This window comes from Phyllostomus discolor, chromosome 6, assembly GCF_004126475.2.
Source record: "Phyllostomus discolor isolate MPI-MPIP mPhyDis1 chromosome 6, mPhyDis1.pri.v3, whole genome shotgun sequence".
Lineage (NCBI taxonomy): Eukaryota > Metazoa > Chordata > Mammalia > Chiroptera > Phyllostomidae > Phyllostomus > Phyllostomus discolor.
Window position 1 is genome coordinate 3224604 of NC_040908.2, and position 18179 is coordinate 3242782.

Sequence of the window (18179 nt, forward strand, 5' to 3'; positions counted from 1 at the left end):
CGGGGGGGGGCACTCCGCGGGTAACAATGGCGTGCATTTATCGCTGCGCACGCCCGGGGCGAGGGCCAAGTGCACGGCCGTTTTCCTTGGACGAGGGAGACACTTGGCCGCGGAAGAAAGCCTTGCTTGGGTCGTGAAACCTGCGGCTTGTGGAACAGGTTTGGAGCGCCGTGGCCATGTGGCCACGATTGGTGCTGTTGTTTGAATTTGTCTTTCTTTCTTCCTTTCTCTCTCCTTTCCTTTTTCCCCTCCTTCCCTCCCTCCCCACACCGTCTCCCACCCTCCGCCCCGCCACTGCCCAGAAACACTGAGCTCCTCTGTAGAACGTGGTCCTTCGACGGCTTGTCCCTTCGACCCTCCTTCTCCAAGCGCCTTCCTGGAAACGCCACCTCCAGTGGCCTTCCAGACTGGTCATCCCTCCCAGTTTCACCGAGTGGCGGGGCTTCGGCTCTGACCCGACCCCTCCGTGGGGGCTGAAGCCCCCCGGAGCAGAGGCCCGGGGCCGTGCGAGACCTCGGAGCTCGGTGTCCCCCCTGGGGCACGTCTCCCCCGAGTCCTCGGCCCCCAGTCCCGCTGGTGAAAACGCAGGTGACCTCTCCACGTCGGTGACCCACGCGGGGACTGTCCCCTTCGCCTTCTAAAAAGACTTTATTTACTTGTCTAGCCTCGTTTAGAGAGGGAGATGTAGTTAGAAGCTGGGACGGGGAGCCCGCCACCGGCCGAGCCCCCGGGACCCACAGGCCTGCCTGCCCGCTCTGCGCCCGCAGCTGCCGGAATGCGGCCGTGTCTGCCGAGTGTCGCACCTGCGCCCGGCTCTGCATATTTCAGAATAAACATCCTACTTATTTGGGACAACAGGTGCCAGATCACTGCTCCTGCCAAGTGTCCTCAAGTTCACCAGGTCCTGCCTATAGGAAGTGACAGGGGGGTGGCAGCGTGCCGGGACCTGCAGAGTCAACCAGCCAGGGCTGCCTGCCCCGCCCCGCCCCACCTCTGCTCCCCCTGCTCCCCGCGCCCCCCCACCGTGGGCACTGGTTCCCGGCCGGCTCGGCAGAAACCCAGCGGTGGCGGCGGCGTGTGGGTGGGGTAGGCGGGCCGGGCTGTGGCAACAGAAAGGGTGATGATGACTCCGTCCTTGTTTTCTCTGCGGGAACCGCCCTCCGAGAGGGGAGCCGGTTTCAGGCCGGGGCCTTGCTCCTCCCGCGTCCCGCTCCTCCCTGCCCCCTGCCCCCTGCCCCCTGCCCTGCGTTCTTCCCCCGACCTCGGCCGGCCACTGGGGGGTCTGAGAGTAACACAGACACTCGCCGCACATCTGATGGCCTTCGTCCAGACCTTCCTCGGAGGGGTTTTTGTCCACGGCCTCGCCGCCTCTGAGCGGCGGGCAGCGGGACCGCCCCAGGGCTGTCTGAGGGACGGGCAGTGCAGCCGGACCCTCCTGTGCTGCTGGCTCGGCCCCTGGCACCTTCTGGGCTTGATTAACTAGTCGATCAGGCCGGCACGCAGGGAGCAGTGGGGGGGGGGGGACGTCAGGGGTCGTTCCCGCCGGCCAGGCACAGTGCCGGGAGGCTCTGGAAACATCAAGACGGCCGGATGCGGCCAAGGTCTCGGGAAGTCACGGTTTGTGGGGAGGCTGCCGCGCCGGTGAGCGCAGCCGTCGGCGTGACCGCAGAGGAATAGGACGGCCAGGGAAGCCCCTCCGGCTGCTCTTTCTAAAGGGGATTTTATTTATGTATTTTTTAGAGAGAGGAAGGGAGAGAGAGAGAGAAGAGAAACATCCATGTGCGGTTGCCTCTCGTGCCCCCTACTGGCGACCTTTTGGTTCGCAGGCCAGCGCTCAATCCACTGAGCCGCACCAGCCAGGGCAACGTTTTTTGTTTTTTGTTTTTTTTAACGTGTAAGATTCTATCTAAATGTCTCGGTGCCGGGGAAACTAAGAGTACTCTCTGGTCCTTGCACACGAGGAGCGACGGAGAGCGACTGTCGTGACGAGCGTGGCGAAGGGAACAGCCTGCATGCAGGGGTCCCTGGACAGGGACCCAGTGCGGTGTGCTTGAGTTAGCGCCAGAATCTGGCTTCTGACTCGGCTGCTTACAACCTGGTAGCTTTCGACTGATGAAGTCCAAGTGCTCTGTCGGTGCCGTCTGTCCGTGATTAGACGGGTGAAAACCACGTCTGTGGTCTCTCCCCACGAACGAAACTCACGCGCCGAAGCCCACGTGGCAGACTGCAGGCGGCCGGCACCTCGCCCCCAGCTGAGGCCTGGTTCGTGGGGGGAGGGGGGGTTGCATGGGGGCTGTCACCTTTGCCCTCCGTGTGCCTTCGCTCTGGCTGGGGAGGGACCCGCCTGTGTTTTGAACACACAGTTCCCCTTGTGTCTCCCCCCCTTTTCTCCCCTCGGAGGAGCGAGCGTGCAGAAAGCAGCCGGCTGCGCGAACGGCAGTGTGCGGCTGCCGCTGTGCTTCCCCGAAGAACCGTTGCAGATTAGTTCAAGGTCTTATTTCGCGCTGGTTCCGTGCTTGTGAGCGCTGGGACTGCAAAGTCTGTATAGGTTCACCTACCTCTGGCAGGTAAATCTTTTATGGTCTTCCTCTCAAACTGAGGCTTGGAAACAAAATCAACTCTCTTGGAAAGTTGTGCGTGTGTGAGTTCTGGCCCAGGAACGAGGCGCCGTCTTGGAAAAGGGGCCGGCGCTGAGCGGGGGGCTGTGCGGAGGGTCCAAGTGCTTCCTGGCGGTTCATCTCGGTGGGTTTTCTCTCCCGGGGATTTGGGGGAGGGGCACTGGTTACTTGTCTTTTGAGATTTATATTACAATTGTTTGAATAAAATCAAACCTTTCCCAAAATTGGTTGCAGGAAAGGACAAAAATGGAAAAGGTCATCTATCTTTTTAAATGCTTGATTTTTTAAAAAATATTTTATTTATTTATTTTTAGAGAGGGAAGGGAAGGAGATAGAGAGAGAGAGAGAAACATCAAAGTACAGTTGCTGGGGGTCATGGCCTGCAACCCAGGCATGTGCCCTGACTGGGAATCGAACCTGCGACACTTTGGTGTGCAGCCCGCGCTCAATCCACTGAGCTACGCCAGCCAGGAAAGGTCATCTTTTTTGAGGTCGTAAAGCTCTTTGCACCGTTCTGGAGAGGAAAGGTCTGGCATGGTTCAGCCTACCCTCAGCCTCCAGAAGTCAGACCTGTGATTGTGTGTGTGTGTATGTGCATGTGTGTGCGCACACGTGCATGCACAGACACACACGTGTATTTCATGGACAGGGAGTCGAAGGTGTGACAATCCATCGTACTTGGTACCTCTTTCCCACCCTCTGTAGGAGGGGTTGGGGTTTTTCTGTAACCACGTTTATGGAAAGCATCTCTCTCTGTGGTGCCAGTGGTCTGCCCACCGTCCTGCCCCAACATGGGGGTGCCTCGGCCTGTCCCACCACCCACTTGGGGGTTGTTGTTGGGTGGGACCAATCCAGGGTGTTCACGCTGCCCTGGGCACAAAAGAGAGGGGTGCCTCGCACCCTCTTGCTTGCCCTCTTGTCTGTCTGGGTGCGCCTGAGGGCCGTCGCCCCCCTAAGTGAAGTATGAATACCTGTGAGGGGATCTGAGCTCGCAGAGAAAGGAACCCGAGTCCTGGCACTTGCTTTAACAACCTCTGCGCCCCGGAGCCAGAGCAACCGTGAACCTCGGGGAGGGCGGGGCCTCTCCCCAGGCTCGGGGTGTGTGCTCGGCTCCTGCTTGTTTCTGTTTTGAACAGAAACTCGACCCTGGGGGCGAGGAGGGGACGTCAGGTCTCAGGCTGGAAACGCCCATGAAGGGAGCATTGCTGCGGGTCGGGGACTTCCCGGGGTCTTGGGGGTGACACGTGCGTCTCCCTGGCCGCCGTCTTTGCGTTAGGAATGGAGCCGTGTGACTTAGAACGACAGAGAAGAGTTTAGGTTTTCCACTGGTTGTGGGAAGAAAATACAGTAGTTGGGTTCCTTTCTGTTCCCGGTTGTTGGCATGGACTGCCATCTTCCTGTCTGTCTTTCTGTTTGTTTGTGGTTTTTTAAAGATTTATTTATTTATTTTTAGAGAGGGAAGGGAGGGAGAGAGAGAGAGAGAGAGAGAAACATCAATGTGCGGTTGCTGGGGGCCGTGGCCTGCAACCCAGGCATGTGCCCTGACTGGGAATCGAACCTGAGAGGCTTTGGTTCACAGCCCACGCTCAACCCACTGAGCTACGCCAGCCAGGGCTCTGTTTCTCTTTCATCCCTTCCATACACTGTCTCCTTAACTCGCATTTCTGAACTGTACGTGAAGTATTCTTTGAAAGCAGACCGTGGAAGCACTAAGTTTTTATAATGGATTTGAAATTGGTGTGTGCCGCTTTTTGCCTGTGCATCTAGATTTAAGTATTTAAACGTTAAATCATGTTGCTTATTAACTTTAAAAAATGAGTTACATGGAAAGGAAAATAGCAGGCCAGACCAGGCCGCCTGGACCAGGCGCTGTGCTCGGGACTGAGCCGGGGGCCCTGCCGAGAGCGTGGACCCGGCCTGCCAGGCACCCGCGGCCTGGCCAGGGAGCTGCAGGCGAGCAGCGCAGGGGTGGCCAGCCCTTCCGGTGGGTGGGGAGGAAGAGCCAGGAGGTCAGGGTAAGAAGTGGGTTTGGGAAAGAGGGGTAGCAGGGTGTGAAGGGGGGAGTCCTGGATGCGAATGCCGGTCCTGGGCTTTCTCATGAACAGTGTAAACAGTCTCTCCGTCGAGCCCTGACTGGTGTGGGGGGCGGGGGGGCTCAGTGGGTTGGACGTCATCCCGCAAAGTGGAAAGTTTGCCGGTTCAACTCCCTGTCAGGGAACGTACCTGGGTTGGGGTGTGTGCAAGAGGCAACCCATCGGCGTTTCTCTCCCTCTCTTTCTCCCTCCCTTCCCCTCTCTCTAAAAACCAATCAATCAATCAATCAAATAAATAAAAAAAAAAACTCCCCGTGTTGCCCTGCTAAAGAAGGGGATGGTTCTGTCTCTCAGGGTCGCGGTGATGTGGAGTGAGACCCTGGGGGTGACGTGCCGGCACGGGCCCTGCCCCACCAGGGGCTCGGTGAGGAGCGGGGTCACTGCTGTGGGCCCCTGACTCCAGTCTGGGGTGACGGGACATTCTGCGGAGGGGACCAGAGAGGGCTGGGACCAGAGAGGCGGGGCTGGACCACACCTTCGAAAGGTGTCCCAGGAATGGGGTCTGGGTGGAGAGTGGGAGGGGCAAGATGGACAGTGGATTTCAGATCCGCTGATTTGAACGAGTTCTCGGCCTTTTACGATGTTCTAGGCATGTCCCAGTTAGCAGCAGCGTATCGACTGGAGCAGGAATAAAAATGATTTCAGCTTTGTGCACACCTTCCAGAGAGCATTCTGTGTCTCCGTGATGGTGTATGCTGTTATCTCCTTGCCCGCTTCCCACTCCCTTCTCTTATCTTACGTTTCCCCCCTTTTCTGACTCGATTAAACCGATCCCCGGCTGGTCTTGGCTCAGCCAGGACACCCACTCTGCCGCGGCGGATCTGCTCTTGGTTGTCAGGGCTGAGGGGCTGTGGCCCAGGGGACGGGAAGGTCTCAGCTTTGAAATGAGCCAGCCTGGTTTAAAAACTGTAATTCCAGTGGTAGCCACTGTGTGGTGCTCGCGCGCCAGAGATAAATTCTGAAACCAAGTAGTTGAGCCCTGACAGGTGTGGCTCCGTGGTTGGGCATCTTCCTGCACCTCGAAAAGCTGCTGGTTTGACTCCTGGTCAGGGCACAGGCCTGGGGTTGAGACACATGCAAGAGGCAACTATCAATGTTTTTCTCCCTCTCTTTCTGCCTCCTTTCCCCTCTCTGCAAGAATAAATAAATAAAATCTTTAAAAAAACTACTAAGTAGTTGAACGGGAGCTCGAAAGCGTTGTGACCATGTGTGGGGAGGTTAACATCCAGAACCACAGAGACGGGAGGGAACCAGAGCATGTTTACCTGCCATGCAAGGGTGTACCTGGGACTCGGTGGTGCCACTTTAGTAACGCTGCTCACTGATCTCATAAATTCCGGAACATTCGGACACCGGGTGCTGCAGGTGGCGCTAAGCGGTGGTACAGACCTAAATGCAGGCAGCTTCCCAGAGAGCTCGGACTGAGTTATAAAACAGCTGCAAAGAAACCTGCGCCGTCGGTCAGCATTTCACAGGGACGCCAGGAAAGACAGCTCGCACACCGTGGGGAGGTCAGGGGGGGTTCTGGAAGCAGAGACGGATGGCATTTCAACGCTGCTGCAACTGAAAGCTGCCACTGCTGTGACTGTCATTTAAAATGAGCCCTTTATCTTGGCAAAATTTCTTTGGCCCTGGCTGGCGTAGCTCAGTGGATTGAGCGCGGGCTGGGAACCAAAGTGTCCCAGGTTCGATTCCCAGCCAGGGTACATTCCTGGGTTGCAGGCCATAACCCCCAGCAACCACACATTGATGTTTCTCTCTCTATCTCTCTCTCTATCTCTATCTCCCTCCCTTCCCTCCCTAAAAAATAAATAAATAAAATCTTAAGGAAAAAAAAAAAGAAAAAAAAAGCATGAATTATTAAAAAAAAAAAAAATTTCTTTGAAATGCAGAGCTGCCCCGGAGTCGGTAGCGAACTTGAGCGATTTCGAGGACGTCGTCATTTTGACGAGCGGGGCGGGGGTGTCCGCCCCCGCGTCCGGGCTCACGGACCTTCTCTCCGCAGGTGTTCATCTCCGTGAACTGCCTGAGCACAGACTTCTCCTCGCAGAAGGGCGTGAAGGGGCTGCCCCTCAACATCCAGATCGACACCTACAGCTACAGCAACCGCAGCAACAAGCCCGCGCACCGCGCCTACTGCCAGATCAAGGTCTTCTGCGACAAGGTGAGGCCGGCGGGCGGGGTGGGCCCTTCCCCGCAGGGGAGGACTGGGGTCTTTTCACGAAGCTCACCATGAACGTACTGTGGTTAACATAAAATAGTGCAAGGTCACGTCGTGTAGGGAGGAAACACTCATGTTGTCTCCATGGAAAAAGGACACTTTGGTGAGCCTGTCTGGTAGGGTCAGGGCAGTGTCGTGCGGCTCCACGTGCTGCTGGGGCCGCTGCCCGGCCACCTCTGGACGTGGAGCCCCGTCTGCTCAGCCCAGGGAACCTGGGTCGAGACTACCAGGCGTCACCCCTCTGCTGCAGCCTGAAAATTGGACGGTGTCCGCGGGACCCCCAGAGTTCGCCTCGCTGTCCCCTCTCCTCAGGGGGTTGCTGTTCGTGGCCTGTGGCCAGGGCCTCAGAAATCCTTCCCCGCATCTTGTGGGGGTCCACGTCTCAGCGGCTCCTGGGTGGGGGGTGAACCTGGTCTGTGTCCCTCCGTGATGTCGCAGAGTGAGAGGTGGTTTTAAGAACAGGCTTTTTAGCCCTGGCTAGCGTAGCTCAGTGGATTGAGCGTGGGCTGTGAACCGAAGTGTCGCAGGTTCGATTCCCAGTCAGGGCACATGCCTGGGTTGCAGGCCATGACCCCCAGCAACCGCACATTGATGTTTCTCTTGCTCTCTCTCTCTCCTTCCCTTCTCTCTCTAAAAATAAATAAATAAAATCTTTTTTAAAAAGGACAAAATTTTTAAAAGAAAAAAAAAAGAACAGGCTTTTTAGAAGAAGCGGCTGGGATAAGGCCGTGGACGCAGTGGGTCACGGAACCCGTCTCCACGGAGGAGACGTCCCCACCCCCACCTCAGGGTCAGGGCTGAATATGGTGAAGAGGGTCAGATCCAACCAATCACGTGTTGTCTCGTCTGGTCTTGACCCGCAGGGAGCCGAACGGAAAATCAGGGATGAAGAACGCAAGCAGAGCAAGAGAAAAGGCAAGTGCACTGACCCCAGCTCCCAGTTGACCGCCTGTAAGTAGCCTGGTGGCCTGCGGCCATTTCCGACCTTGTCCCTTCAGAGCGGGGCCCAAGGGTTCCAGTGGGAGATGGGACAGACAGAGGCCATTGTGCGCATGCTCCGGTGGGGCAGTGGCGTTGCCCCCTTCCCAGATGCAGGACGGAGGGGTGGCCCCGCTAAGTCTGCCCCTGGGGAGTGCCAGGGCAGAGTCTTGCCTGTCTCCGGAGTTCAGGCTGTTTCGGCTGCTGGGTCTCGCTCAGGTCGCTGCTGCCGTCCTGGAAAACAGGGCCTGTTCCTCCCGAACAGCTGACGGTAACACCGGGACTCGCCTGGATTTTCAGGAGGAACGGCACCCGTGGGAATCCAGGGGTCTCAGTTCCGAGGGAGCGGTGTTCTCACACATCATATTCTAGCGTTTGCAGAATCTCTGTGTTGGACACTTCACCTCAAAAGCTCTCTCTCTTTCTCTCTCTTTTTATTCCATATTCACAAAACCCTGTCTGTCCCTCGGCGCCTTGTCTGTAGGACTCGGGCTGCTGGCATCCGGCCCGCGGATGCTTAGCCGGGGTCACCCACGGCCGCAGAGGGCCAGCTCCCGGGAGAGAGCGCTCGGGGAGCCACTGGCTGACCAGGGAGCGCACTCTGGGTGCCGCAGGGCCAGACGGCAGGGAGGGCAGCTGCTGTGATTTCGTGAATGGACACCAGAGCAGGGGCGAGAACTCCGAGTCCCCCCGAGGGTCAAGGGTCGGGTCTGAGGTTGCAGGTGTGAAGGGAGGGTGTGTTGGAGGCAGGAGAGGGCACTGCTGTCAGAATGGGAGTTGTCTAACGAGGCTGGGGCCGGGGCGGAGTCCCGTCCAGGCTGTGTCTGCGCGGTGACTGTGTTCTAGCCTCTCAGATGAAAGCGCCTGGCCTGCGTTCCGGATCACGCGTGTGTGTCCGTGTGTGTGTGTGCGTGCGTGTGTGCGTCCGTGTGCGTCCCTCCTCTGGTTGGGAGGAGAAGTGCCGTTGGGCTCAGGGCAGTCAGCACAAATGACGTGCTCCTGGACACGGTTTTTCTGAGCTCAGGTGACGTGACCTGCATCTCCCAGGGGCCCGGGCCAGCCCTGCCGGCGTGCAGGGACGCGCCATCCTCCCCTGTGCCCTCGGGCTACTGACCGTGCCGTCCCCTTGCCTCCCCAGTCGCTGACGCCAAAGTGCCGCTGCTGCCCTCTCACAAGCGGGTGGACATCACACTCTTCAAGCCCTCCATGGACCTCGACACCCAGCCCGTGCTCTTCATCCCCGACGTGCACTTCGCCAACCTCCAGCGGGGCCCGCACGTACGTAACCCGGGTCCCGGGCGGCTGCGGGGAGGGCAGACTCCAGGTGGACAGGGTTGGGCAGCCAGAAGCCGGAACTCAGGGAGCCGCGAGAGGCGTTGGGGGTCATCTCATTGGGCTGTCAGTCGGGGCGGCGGGGCCCCTGCCGCACAGGCTGTGGGGCAGCTGTGACTCGGAAACGCGGCGCTAAGCCCACAAGCCCTCTGAGGGTCTCGGGACCCTCTGTGCATTTGCTCATTTGCACTCGGCTCATTTACGAGAGGCTGGAGTGGCAGGGAGCACAGGCTGGAGTGCGTGGGGTCCGGTGTCCCCCACGAGAAAGAAGGGCGTGGCTTCGGTCCCAGGGTCGCCCCTGGTGCATGGACAGCTGTGTCTCGGCAGCTGACCGGCAGGGACACCCCGCTCCGAGCAGGGGGGAGGCTGGGCTCCAGGCAGGGTGCGCAGGGGTGAGGCGAGGTGGGGGGGCCTGACGGGAGCAGTGTGCTCTCGGGAGGCGCTCAGCGGGGCCAGCCTGCCGTGCAGCACGCACAGAAGGGTTTTTAGGGTTCTCAGGGGAAGCCATTGCCATGCTCTTGGTTCTGATGAGAAGCTTTGGCACATTTCCCCTGAGAAGGTCAAATAGTAAACAGCTTAGGTTTGGGGGTCTCCCGCCTCTGTGGTGACTCCTCCGCTCTGCGGTCTGTGGTGCCCGAGCCGGCTAGCAGCTTGGCAGGGGGCGGGGGGGGGGGGGGGGGGCGGGGGCCCGAGATGCTGCCTTTGCTCTCAGGCGGGCTCGGGGCCACCAGGCTGGGGGCAAGCTCGAGCCGGTCGGAGGTCTCTGAGGGTCCGGTCGGTGAGAAACGAGGCCACCTACTGGGCGTGGAGTGAGCTCGGTCCGGTCCGTCTTCTTCGGGAAGCGTCCGGTGGCGGTCTGACGGCGGTGGTCTGACGTGTTTGGAGCGCACACGTGAAAAGCAACCTGTTTTTGTTCCCAGGTCCTTCCCATTGCCCCAGAAGATCTGGAGGGTGAAGGGTAAGACTTGTCTTGTTTTCTCTTAATAAGTCTTCTTACTTTGAAACCATCTGAAACTTGTAGAACAACGGCAAGTTCAGTGCAGAGAACTGGGTTCTCCCGGAGCCAGTGGCGCCTGGACCCAGCATCCCCGTGTCCTTGGGGCGTGTTCCCTGCGACCGACCGGGGCCGCTCTGCCGCCCGCAGTGCAGGGCGGGGCACGGGCCCCCAGGCACCCAGTGCGGCAGCCCTGGCGCACGCCCCTCTCGTGGTGCCAGCTGTTCCCCGTGACGGCGTCGCGTCCGAAAGGGCACGGTGCAGACCCCGGCCGTGTGTTTAGGGGCCGTTTCTCCCTCGGCTCCTTCGGCTCCCTGAGCTGACGCTCTGGGGGTTACCAGCCAGTCGTTCTGTAGAGCGTCCCCCAGTCTGGGTCCGTCCATTGCTGTCTCGTGGTTCAGTTCGATTCAGTTCAGTTCCATGAGGCACCTGGGCAGGAGTGTCCGTCTTCTCTTGACTTGACCGTCCACCCCGTCGCTAACGGGGTCCCCCTGCTGTCTCGGTGAAGGTGACGTCACCGGGCTTCTCTGCGGTGAGGTCACGCTCTCTCCGTCTGTGGGGAAGGTGCTCTGCAGCTTCGTAAACGTCTCACCCCTCGTCCGACTTGCCATTTGCTCATTTACTGGTGTCAGTGGGGGCTCCTAGTTCCCAGTTTCCTAGGCAGCGAGCTGGAGTCCGGTACTGCCACCCGCCTTGCTTTCTGGCTCGCCCACACTGACCCTCCCTCACAGCGGCGGTGCCCGCCGCGTCAGCCTGTGATGGCTGGCCACGCCCATGCCGACCCTCCCTCCCCTTCCTCTTTCTCCTTCTGCGCCTCGCCTGCCGTCCCTCGTTCCCCTGCACCCACCCCTGAGTGTGCACCCTCTGGGACCGTGTGCCGGCACCGTCCCCGAAGTCTGCTCCCTGGTCCCTCTGCCCCAGGGGTCCTGGAGCCCCTCCCCCCGCGACCACTGCACTCATGCCTCCCAGGTTCCCTGACGCCCACGACAGAGAATCCGAGACCCTTAGAGCCAAGTGGTCAAGAAATCTTGCCCGAGAGCCCACCCACCCTGCTGGCGTGGGTTTCCTGGGGAGCAGTCGGCCTCTGCCCGCCTGGCTCTGCCTGTCCCTGCTCACGCTCTCTCCGCCCCTTGGCACGCCCCTGCTCTGCTGGCACCTTTACACGCGTTTCCAATTCTACCTCCTCCGTAAAAAGTGTTCCTGAAGAGGAACTGTTGGTTCTGGGAGGGCAGCGTAAGCTGGTGTCAGAGCAAGGGGAGGCGTCTGGCTGGCCGCCTGGGTGGGCCCCCGGCCCTGCCCCTGAGCGGCAGGGCCCTGGTCAGCCGCACCTTCCTCTGGGCCTCAGGTCGGCGCCCACAAGGTAAGGAAGCTGGAGCAGGTACAGGACGGAGGTCGGTTTAGGTCTAAAGCTCAATGACGTGCCCGAGTCTCTCCGTTCCTGCGAGGGCCTTCGATCGCAGTCACTGATCGCACCTTTGCTCCTGCAGGTCGACCTTGAAAAGGGGACCCTTCGTATCCGAAGATGACTTTGTGATCCCCGCCCCTGCCAAGCTGGCCCGGATGGAAGAACCGAAGAGAGGTGTGTTGGCTGGTTTCCCGGGGCGGGGCGGGGCGTGGGGGGCAGCTCTCACTGGGAAGCCGCTGCGCATCTGTCAGAGGCGTAAATGGCTCAGACCCATCCCACCCAGTTTGACCTCCCGAGTGCTTTTGCATCGGACCAGCCCCGGGCATGGGCTGGAGCGCCCGGCAGAGTTCCTCGGTCCGGGCGTCGCATTGGTGTGGGCTGTGGCGCTCGGGGTGGGTGGACGCACACCCCTCTTTGCTCAGCCCGGCACCCGGGGTCCGTCTGCTCGTTTTGCTCCCGTGAGTGAACTGCACCCTCCTTTCGTGCCCCCCCCCCCCGCCCCCGATGGGATCAGTGCTGCTCTACGTGCGCAAGGAGTCGGAGGAGGTCTTCGATGCCCTGATGCTCAGGAGCCCGTCCCTGAAGGGCCTGGTGGAGGCGGTGAGTGCGACGTGCGACGCCCCTTGAGCTGGAGCCCCACTGAGCAGGTTCCACGGGCTGCCCCCTTCCATGGTCTCTGTTGTCCTGACCCCTCTGGGGCCCCTGCAGCCCCCAGTGTGGGGTCAGGGACGGGGGTGTTCCTCCCAGGCGGTGAGACACGGAACCGCTCTGTCCTCCCGTAACCCCACATCTGGAATTCACAGCTGCGTGGTGCTGGGCACTCGGGGACCCTCCCGTCTGCCTGTGGGGTGTGCGGGGACAGTCTCGCTGTACTGAGAGGGGGTGAGGGGGCAGCCAGCGGGTCAGAGAAGCCGCCCGCTCTCTAAGAGGGAACAGAGCTGATTCGAACCCTCCGACTCCAGAGCGAGGCAGGCCTTTGTGCGCGTGATTGGAGTGGGTGCCTGTGACCGGGTGGGTGGGTGGGTGTCACTCTGCGTTTGTGGGCACCCGTGGGACATGCAACACGGAGAGCGAACCCGGGGGACACGGTGGACTTCGGCTCGTGAGGTTTCGGCAGCGCTGGGTCCCCGCACGGCAGGAGTGTGCCCACCACACGCATGTGCACCACACCCGAGTGCAGGGCCGGGGCACAGCCGGGGTGCGTGGGGGGCAGCCGGCGAGCACCCCTGTGCTCCCTGCACAGATCTGTGAATCACGGCTGCTCTGCGGCCCTCCCCGGGGCGCTTCGGTCAGTGCGAGGGTCGTTCCATAAACCAAAAGTCCTGGGTTTGATACCCAGTCAAGGCACGTGCCTGGGTTTCGGTTCCGTCCCAGTCAGGGCGTGCACCGGAGGCAGCTGATGGATGTTTCTCTCTCCCCCACTCCCCGCACCCCACCTCCCTTCCTCTGCCTCTGGAATACAACAATTTTTAAAAAACTGTTCTGTAAAATGTTGCTTGAAAACTGTGACTACGTAATCAGCGGTGGACGCCTGTAAACTAGGGGCGGGGATAGAGCCCCTGATCCCAGCCCCCACCGAAGGCAGGCGCCCCCCCCCCCCCCCACCCCGTGGGCGCTGGCGCTCCCGTGCGCCTTGGCGCATGCGCACTGCTGAAGAGCGGAGCCGAGCGGCTGCCCCGCCCCCAGCCATATTGATGCCATTTGCGCGTTAAAGCCATCGGCACGTCCTTCCTTGATTGTTTTTCATTGCTCTTCCAGATCTCCGACAAATACGGCATTCCCCACGACAAGATCGGGAAGATATTCAAGAAGTGTAAGAAAGGGTGAGTTCTGCCCGCCTGCCCGCTGCCCGACCGAGGCTGGCGTCTCACAGCTCCCTGCCGCCCCCGCGCGTGGGCGCCGCGTCTGGAAACAGACGGGGATGCGAGAGCGTGCTCCCTCGTACATCGGCCCCTCGATCGCCGTTCTCAGACGTCCTCCAGGGCTTTCTCTCGAGTAAAACCTCCCCGTGGGTCCTCCGGTGCGCGGCAGCGGTGGCGTGGCGCCGAGCCCCAGAGCCCACTGGGAGACGTGCGCCCACGCCAGCCGGCGCTGCCCCTTGCGAGTCGCCCTCTGCGGTGGGCGCCACCGTGCGGAGCTGGCGGACACGGCTGCGCAGGCCCAGAGCCCGAGGCTCGCCCGAGACCAGGCCTGGTCCGTGCAGACGCCCCCGGTCCGGCTGAGTCCCGACCAGCTGCAGGGCCGGGGCTCCTGCCGCCCCGGGTTCCTGCCCAGGCCCCGTTTTCGGCCCCAGGGCAGTGCACCCTCATCCAGAAATTAACCCGTTTACTTCCGTTTTGTCTGAGTGTCTGTGCTGTTTGGCACATGTATGCAGGGCATCATCGTGTAAACTCAAAGCCCGATGGGAACCTTGTAGACGGGCCCCGGGGGCAGGGCTGGGCCTGGCGGTGGTTCGAGGGCACTTGGGGGATAAGGTGCCAGGAAGGCCGTCTGTCGGGGGCTGCGGCTTCAGACAGGTTAACGTCACCGGCGTGCCTTCTGAAGCCGGGCCGGGGAAGGGCTGCTCCTGCGCCCTCCCGCGTTTATCGCCGTGGCCGCCGCCTGCTGGGTGACCCCCCCCCCCCCCCGTGCCGACACAGAACAGGGAGCACACCCGCATGTTCTGCTGCGCAGGTGCCCCGCGCTGTCACCAGCGCTTTACCTCGTTCAAGCCTCACCTCGGCCTCATAAGACAGGCACAGTTATCGTCCCCGCATCACAGTTGGGGACAGCGAGGCTCAGCGAGTGCCTCACATGTCACAGCTAGTGAGTGGCGGGGCCCGCCAACCCGGCCTGGCCCCGGAGTGGGCGGGACTGAGCGCCTCCGTCTGCCCCCTGCAGGATCCTGGTCAACATGGACGACAACATCGTGAAGCACTACTCCAACGAGGACACCTTCCAGCTGCAGATGGAGGAGGTGGGGGGCTCCTACAGGCTCACCCTCACGGAGATCTGAGGCCGGCCCGGCCCCCGGGTGCCCACGAGTTCAGCAAAGGTGTCACATAGGTCCCGTTGTCAGCGAAGCCGTCCGGTCCCCGGTTAGCCGCCTTCCAAACACGCGGGCACCGGTGGGAGGGCCCCCTCTCCCACTGGGAGCCACGCCGGGTGCAGAGACGGCGGTTTGCCGATGACGCACCCCCACGGACTGTTACTACATTTTTCTGATACAGATACTTAGGGTTAAAGTGAAAACCTCATTCCGACACTTAACAGACTCTCTGGGAACCTGTAGGATGCCTGCTGTTATTTATAAGAGTATTTTTATCACAGGTTACATGCAATATTATCTTGGACTGGGTTCAGGTGACTAGTGCAGTGGTCAGGCTGAGAACACGGGGCGCGCCCACGTGCCTCGGCAAGGGCGGTGGGCGTGGCTTTCAGGGGCTTCGCGCGCTGGCCTGAGCTCAGCCTGACCGCCTGCCTCCGGCTAGCGGGAGCGGCGTCCCAGGAACACAGGGTCCACCCTTCCTCCCTTAGCCTCCGTCACCCCCCAGGTGTTTACTCAAAGACAGCGTGTCACTGAGTCTTCTCTCGCTGCTGTCTTAACTCAGCGACTACCTTCTGAAGAACTCCAGTGGGCGCCCGCATGAGTCAGTGACGCGGGCGCTCCAGGGTCCACGAGTGCAATACATTCTCGAAGGCCGGTGTCTGTAAATGTGTACATACACACCCGATAAATAGCTAATATATAAACACAGCGTCCGTGCCCACGCGGTGGGAACCGCCTTGGGGACGTTGCCCGGGTGAAAGGTCGTTTTTGGCAGCGGGCCCCGAGGCAGACCGGAACCCAAAACCCGCCAGATCTCCCCTCTGCGGCTGCCCAGACGCGGCTGCCCTTCCGCAGCCCGACCGGGCCTTCCTTCCCCGGCGACAGGTTCTGTTTGCCTCTGACAGTGTCGGTTCTGGGTCTCTGCACTGTGCAACAAATGAAGTAAAGGGAAGCGCTGCTGCGACTCCCGTGCACCGTGTGTGCCATGCGCGTGGTCACACGGGTCCGTGGGCGAGTCGCGCCCGACGCAGCGAGCGGACGGCCGCCGCACAGCAGGGGCGGGGCCTGCCCGCCTTGCTTCGGAGCCCCCGCCCCTTAGCCATCGGGTGCGCGGCACCTGCAGGACACACGCGTGGGTTCCTGAGCCTGGGCCACCGTGGCAGGGAGCCTTCCGTGCACACGCTCCCACACGGGAACTGCTGGAAAGCGCCGTCTTCTGACATGAATCACGGGTATCTTCAGGTTCAGGGAGCTCGTTCACGAGGGCAGGGTGGGTAGCTCTACATTCTCATGTTAACGCATCCTGTGAAGTGTGTGAACTGAATCGCTGGGTTTCTAAGGTAAGAGATGGGACACGGGTCGTATAACAACATTTTCTATTTTGTTTTATGAAGTTGATTTTGTTATTGTTTTTCATGGCACCCTTGAAGATGTATTCTAAGCCAAAGGGATTAAATTTTATATGTCTATTTCATAATCTGTCATTTCCTGTTATTCAGTGTGAATGGATCTTTCATTGGTTCCTTAGGCAGGTTTTGAGGTTGTAAAATGGTACAGCCAAACGGGATCTCCTAGCACCCTCCCCTTCCTCCCCAGCACACACCCTCAGGTCTCCTCCGAGCCTCAGTTTCCCCTCACAGGTGTCCGAAACGACCCAAGCACTTGTTCGGGTGGGGAGCCCTCCGTCATGCCCCCCATTCCAGAAGTTTGGCCCCTGACGTTGAGCATGAATGCTTTTAGACCTAAGCCCTTGGTGTCCTTGGGTTTTAAAAGCATAACAAAGTGGATTGAAACCCTACCAGCAATGTTTCGTTTCGTCAGAATTTCTAAATCAAACAGCTCCTGTGAGCACATCCAGGTCATCTGGGGCTTAACTGTGATGGACACGGAAACATACTGGGTTGGCCGAAAAGTTCGCTTAGTTTTTTTCCCTAAAATAGAAGACACGTTTTTCATTTTCACCATTAACTTTACTGATTCGGATATTCTGAATATGTCCGCTCTCTCCTGCTGTTGGCTTCTAGTGGGGAGAGGCCAGGGGTGCTGCTAAACATCTTCCAATGCACAGGATAGCGCACGGCAGAGAATCATTTGGCCAAAATGTCAATAGTACCGAGAAAGTTCACAAACCACTTTCGGCAGGTTCGGTCAGTCATAGCACCTTCTCCACACACCGCACATGTCTTTTTCTGCATTTCAGTTGCGTTTTTACCTTTCTTGAAATAATAAAGTCTAATCCACCAAAAACGTGTATCTTCTTCCGTCTTCAATATATAATAAAAATGGCTGCGCAGAAAATTCACCAAGTTTTTCTTGAGTGCACGCTGATAGGGCAGCTGTCACAGCGCACTCACAAAACTGTCTCAAAGTTAAAGACAGCTGAGCACTACAAGAGACGGTGTACAGAAAAAAAAAACTAAATGAACTTTCTGGCCAGGCCCAGTATTTCTAACAAATAAATGAAATAAGCTCCTCAGTAGACTTCCCAGGACAATCTGTGCCTGTTTCACCCTGACCCTTGGGCCACAAGTCAAGAATCCTCAAGGGGGCGCTCTTGGCCTCTCAGCCGTGCTCTCCAGGGGCCCTGCCCAGGCTCCGCCATTGCCAAGGTGGCCGGTAGCTCCCGGGTTCCCTCACACCTGCTGCCTCCCCGAGTCCTGCTGCATTTCTCTCTCCCTTTATCAGCTCTTAGTTTCTGCCTCAAAACTTGGCTTTCCCCTGGAGCAAGGGGCTCCTATGGTCTCCCAGCAGGCAGTCCCAGGCCCCTTCTCCCAGCGTCCAGCACGCAAGGTGTGACCAGAGCCCCACTGCCTGTCCCCACGCCTCTCATGTCCCTGGACCACTGGCACCCAGCCCAGCCCCGGCTCCGTGGCAGATGCTGGGTGTGACTGGGTCCTGCCTAAGGGGCCGGTGCCGCTGAGCCCACTCACCAGCCGGGCATCGCAGGGAGGATGGGGAGGTAAGCAGCTCAGCGAGGAGTCTGTGCAGAACCTCAGGCCGCGGGCCGTGCAGTAGGAAGCGTCTCTCATTCGGCAGCAGGCAGTGGAGCCCAAGTCCCTACCCTGGGCTCGGGAAACGCTGGTTTCCGGGGCCCATGAGACTGCGGGGAAGGAGCCCCCGCGGCAGGCGAACGAGGACCCGCAGGTGAGCCCCGGCGGGCCGCACCTGGGCAGGACTACGGCGTGTGCTCCCCGTTGTGACCGCCACACCCCTGAGGTTTCCCCTTTACGGGAGCACGTGAGTGTCGCCCCGTATTAGCAACATCTGCATCTCACTGGCAAGTGCCGACCCACGTGAGCGAACAGGGGCCACCCAGCCCGTCAGTGGAGTCGGGTCTTGTCCTCTGCCTCCCCCTCCCCCCTCCCCAGGGACCCAGGGGCAGTCACCACAGGCGGGAGGTGACAACAGGTGGTCCCTGCTCTGGTTCTGGCTCACACACACATGCCCCCTTGGTCCTGAACTTTCGCCAGCCCCCCCTTCGAATCTTCCAGTCATAGGTTCATTTTATCG

At 59.9% G+C, this 18179-nt stretch overlaps 1 protein-coding gene across 4 annotated transcripts in view; it reads left to right on the forward strand.

Annotated features, from left to right (window-relative positions):
• The window catches only part of GRHL1 (grainyhead like transcription factor 1), a 35414-nt gene extending 19271 nt beyond the window's left edge, over positions 1-16143 (forward strand). For 3 of the 4 annotated variants that reach the window (XM_036027646.1, XM_036027647.1, XM_036027648.1), the window contains exons 9-16: positions 6717-6875; positions 7796-7883; positions 9049-9188; positions 10163-10200; positions 11724-11815; positions 12156-12241; positions 13400-13464; positions 14522-16143. In XM_036027646.1, coding sequence (XP_035883539.1) covers positions 6717-6875; positions 7796-7883; positions 9049-9188; positions 10163-10200; positions 11724-11815; positions 12156-12241; positions 13400-13464; positions 14522-14636 — 783 coding nt within the window. In that variant the 3' untranslated portion in view covers positions 14637-16143. The remainder of the gene's footprint in view (positions 1-6716; positions 6876-7795; positions 7884-9048; positions 9189-10162; positions 10201-11723; positions 11816-12155; positions 12242-13399; positions 13465-14521) is intronic. The other variant, XM_028516435.2, reaches the window with a different exon arrangement.
• The last annotated feature ends 2036 nt before the right edge of the window (positions 16144-18179 follow it).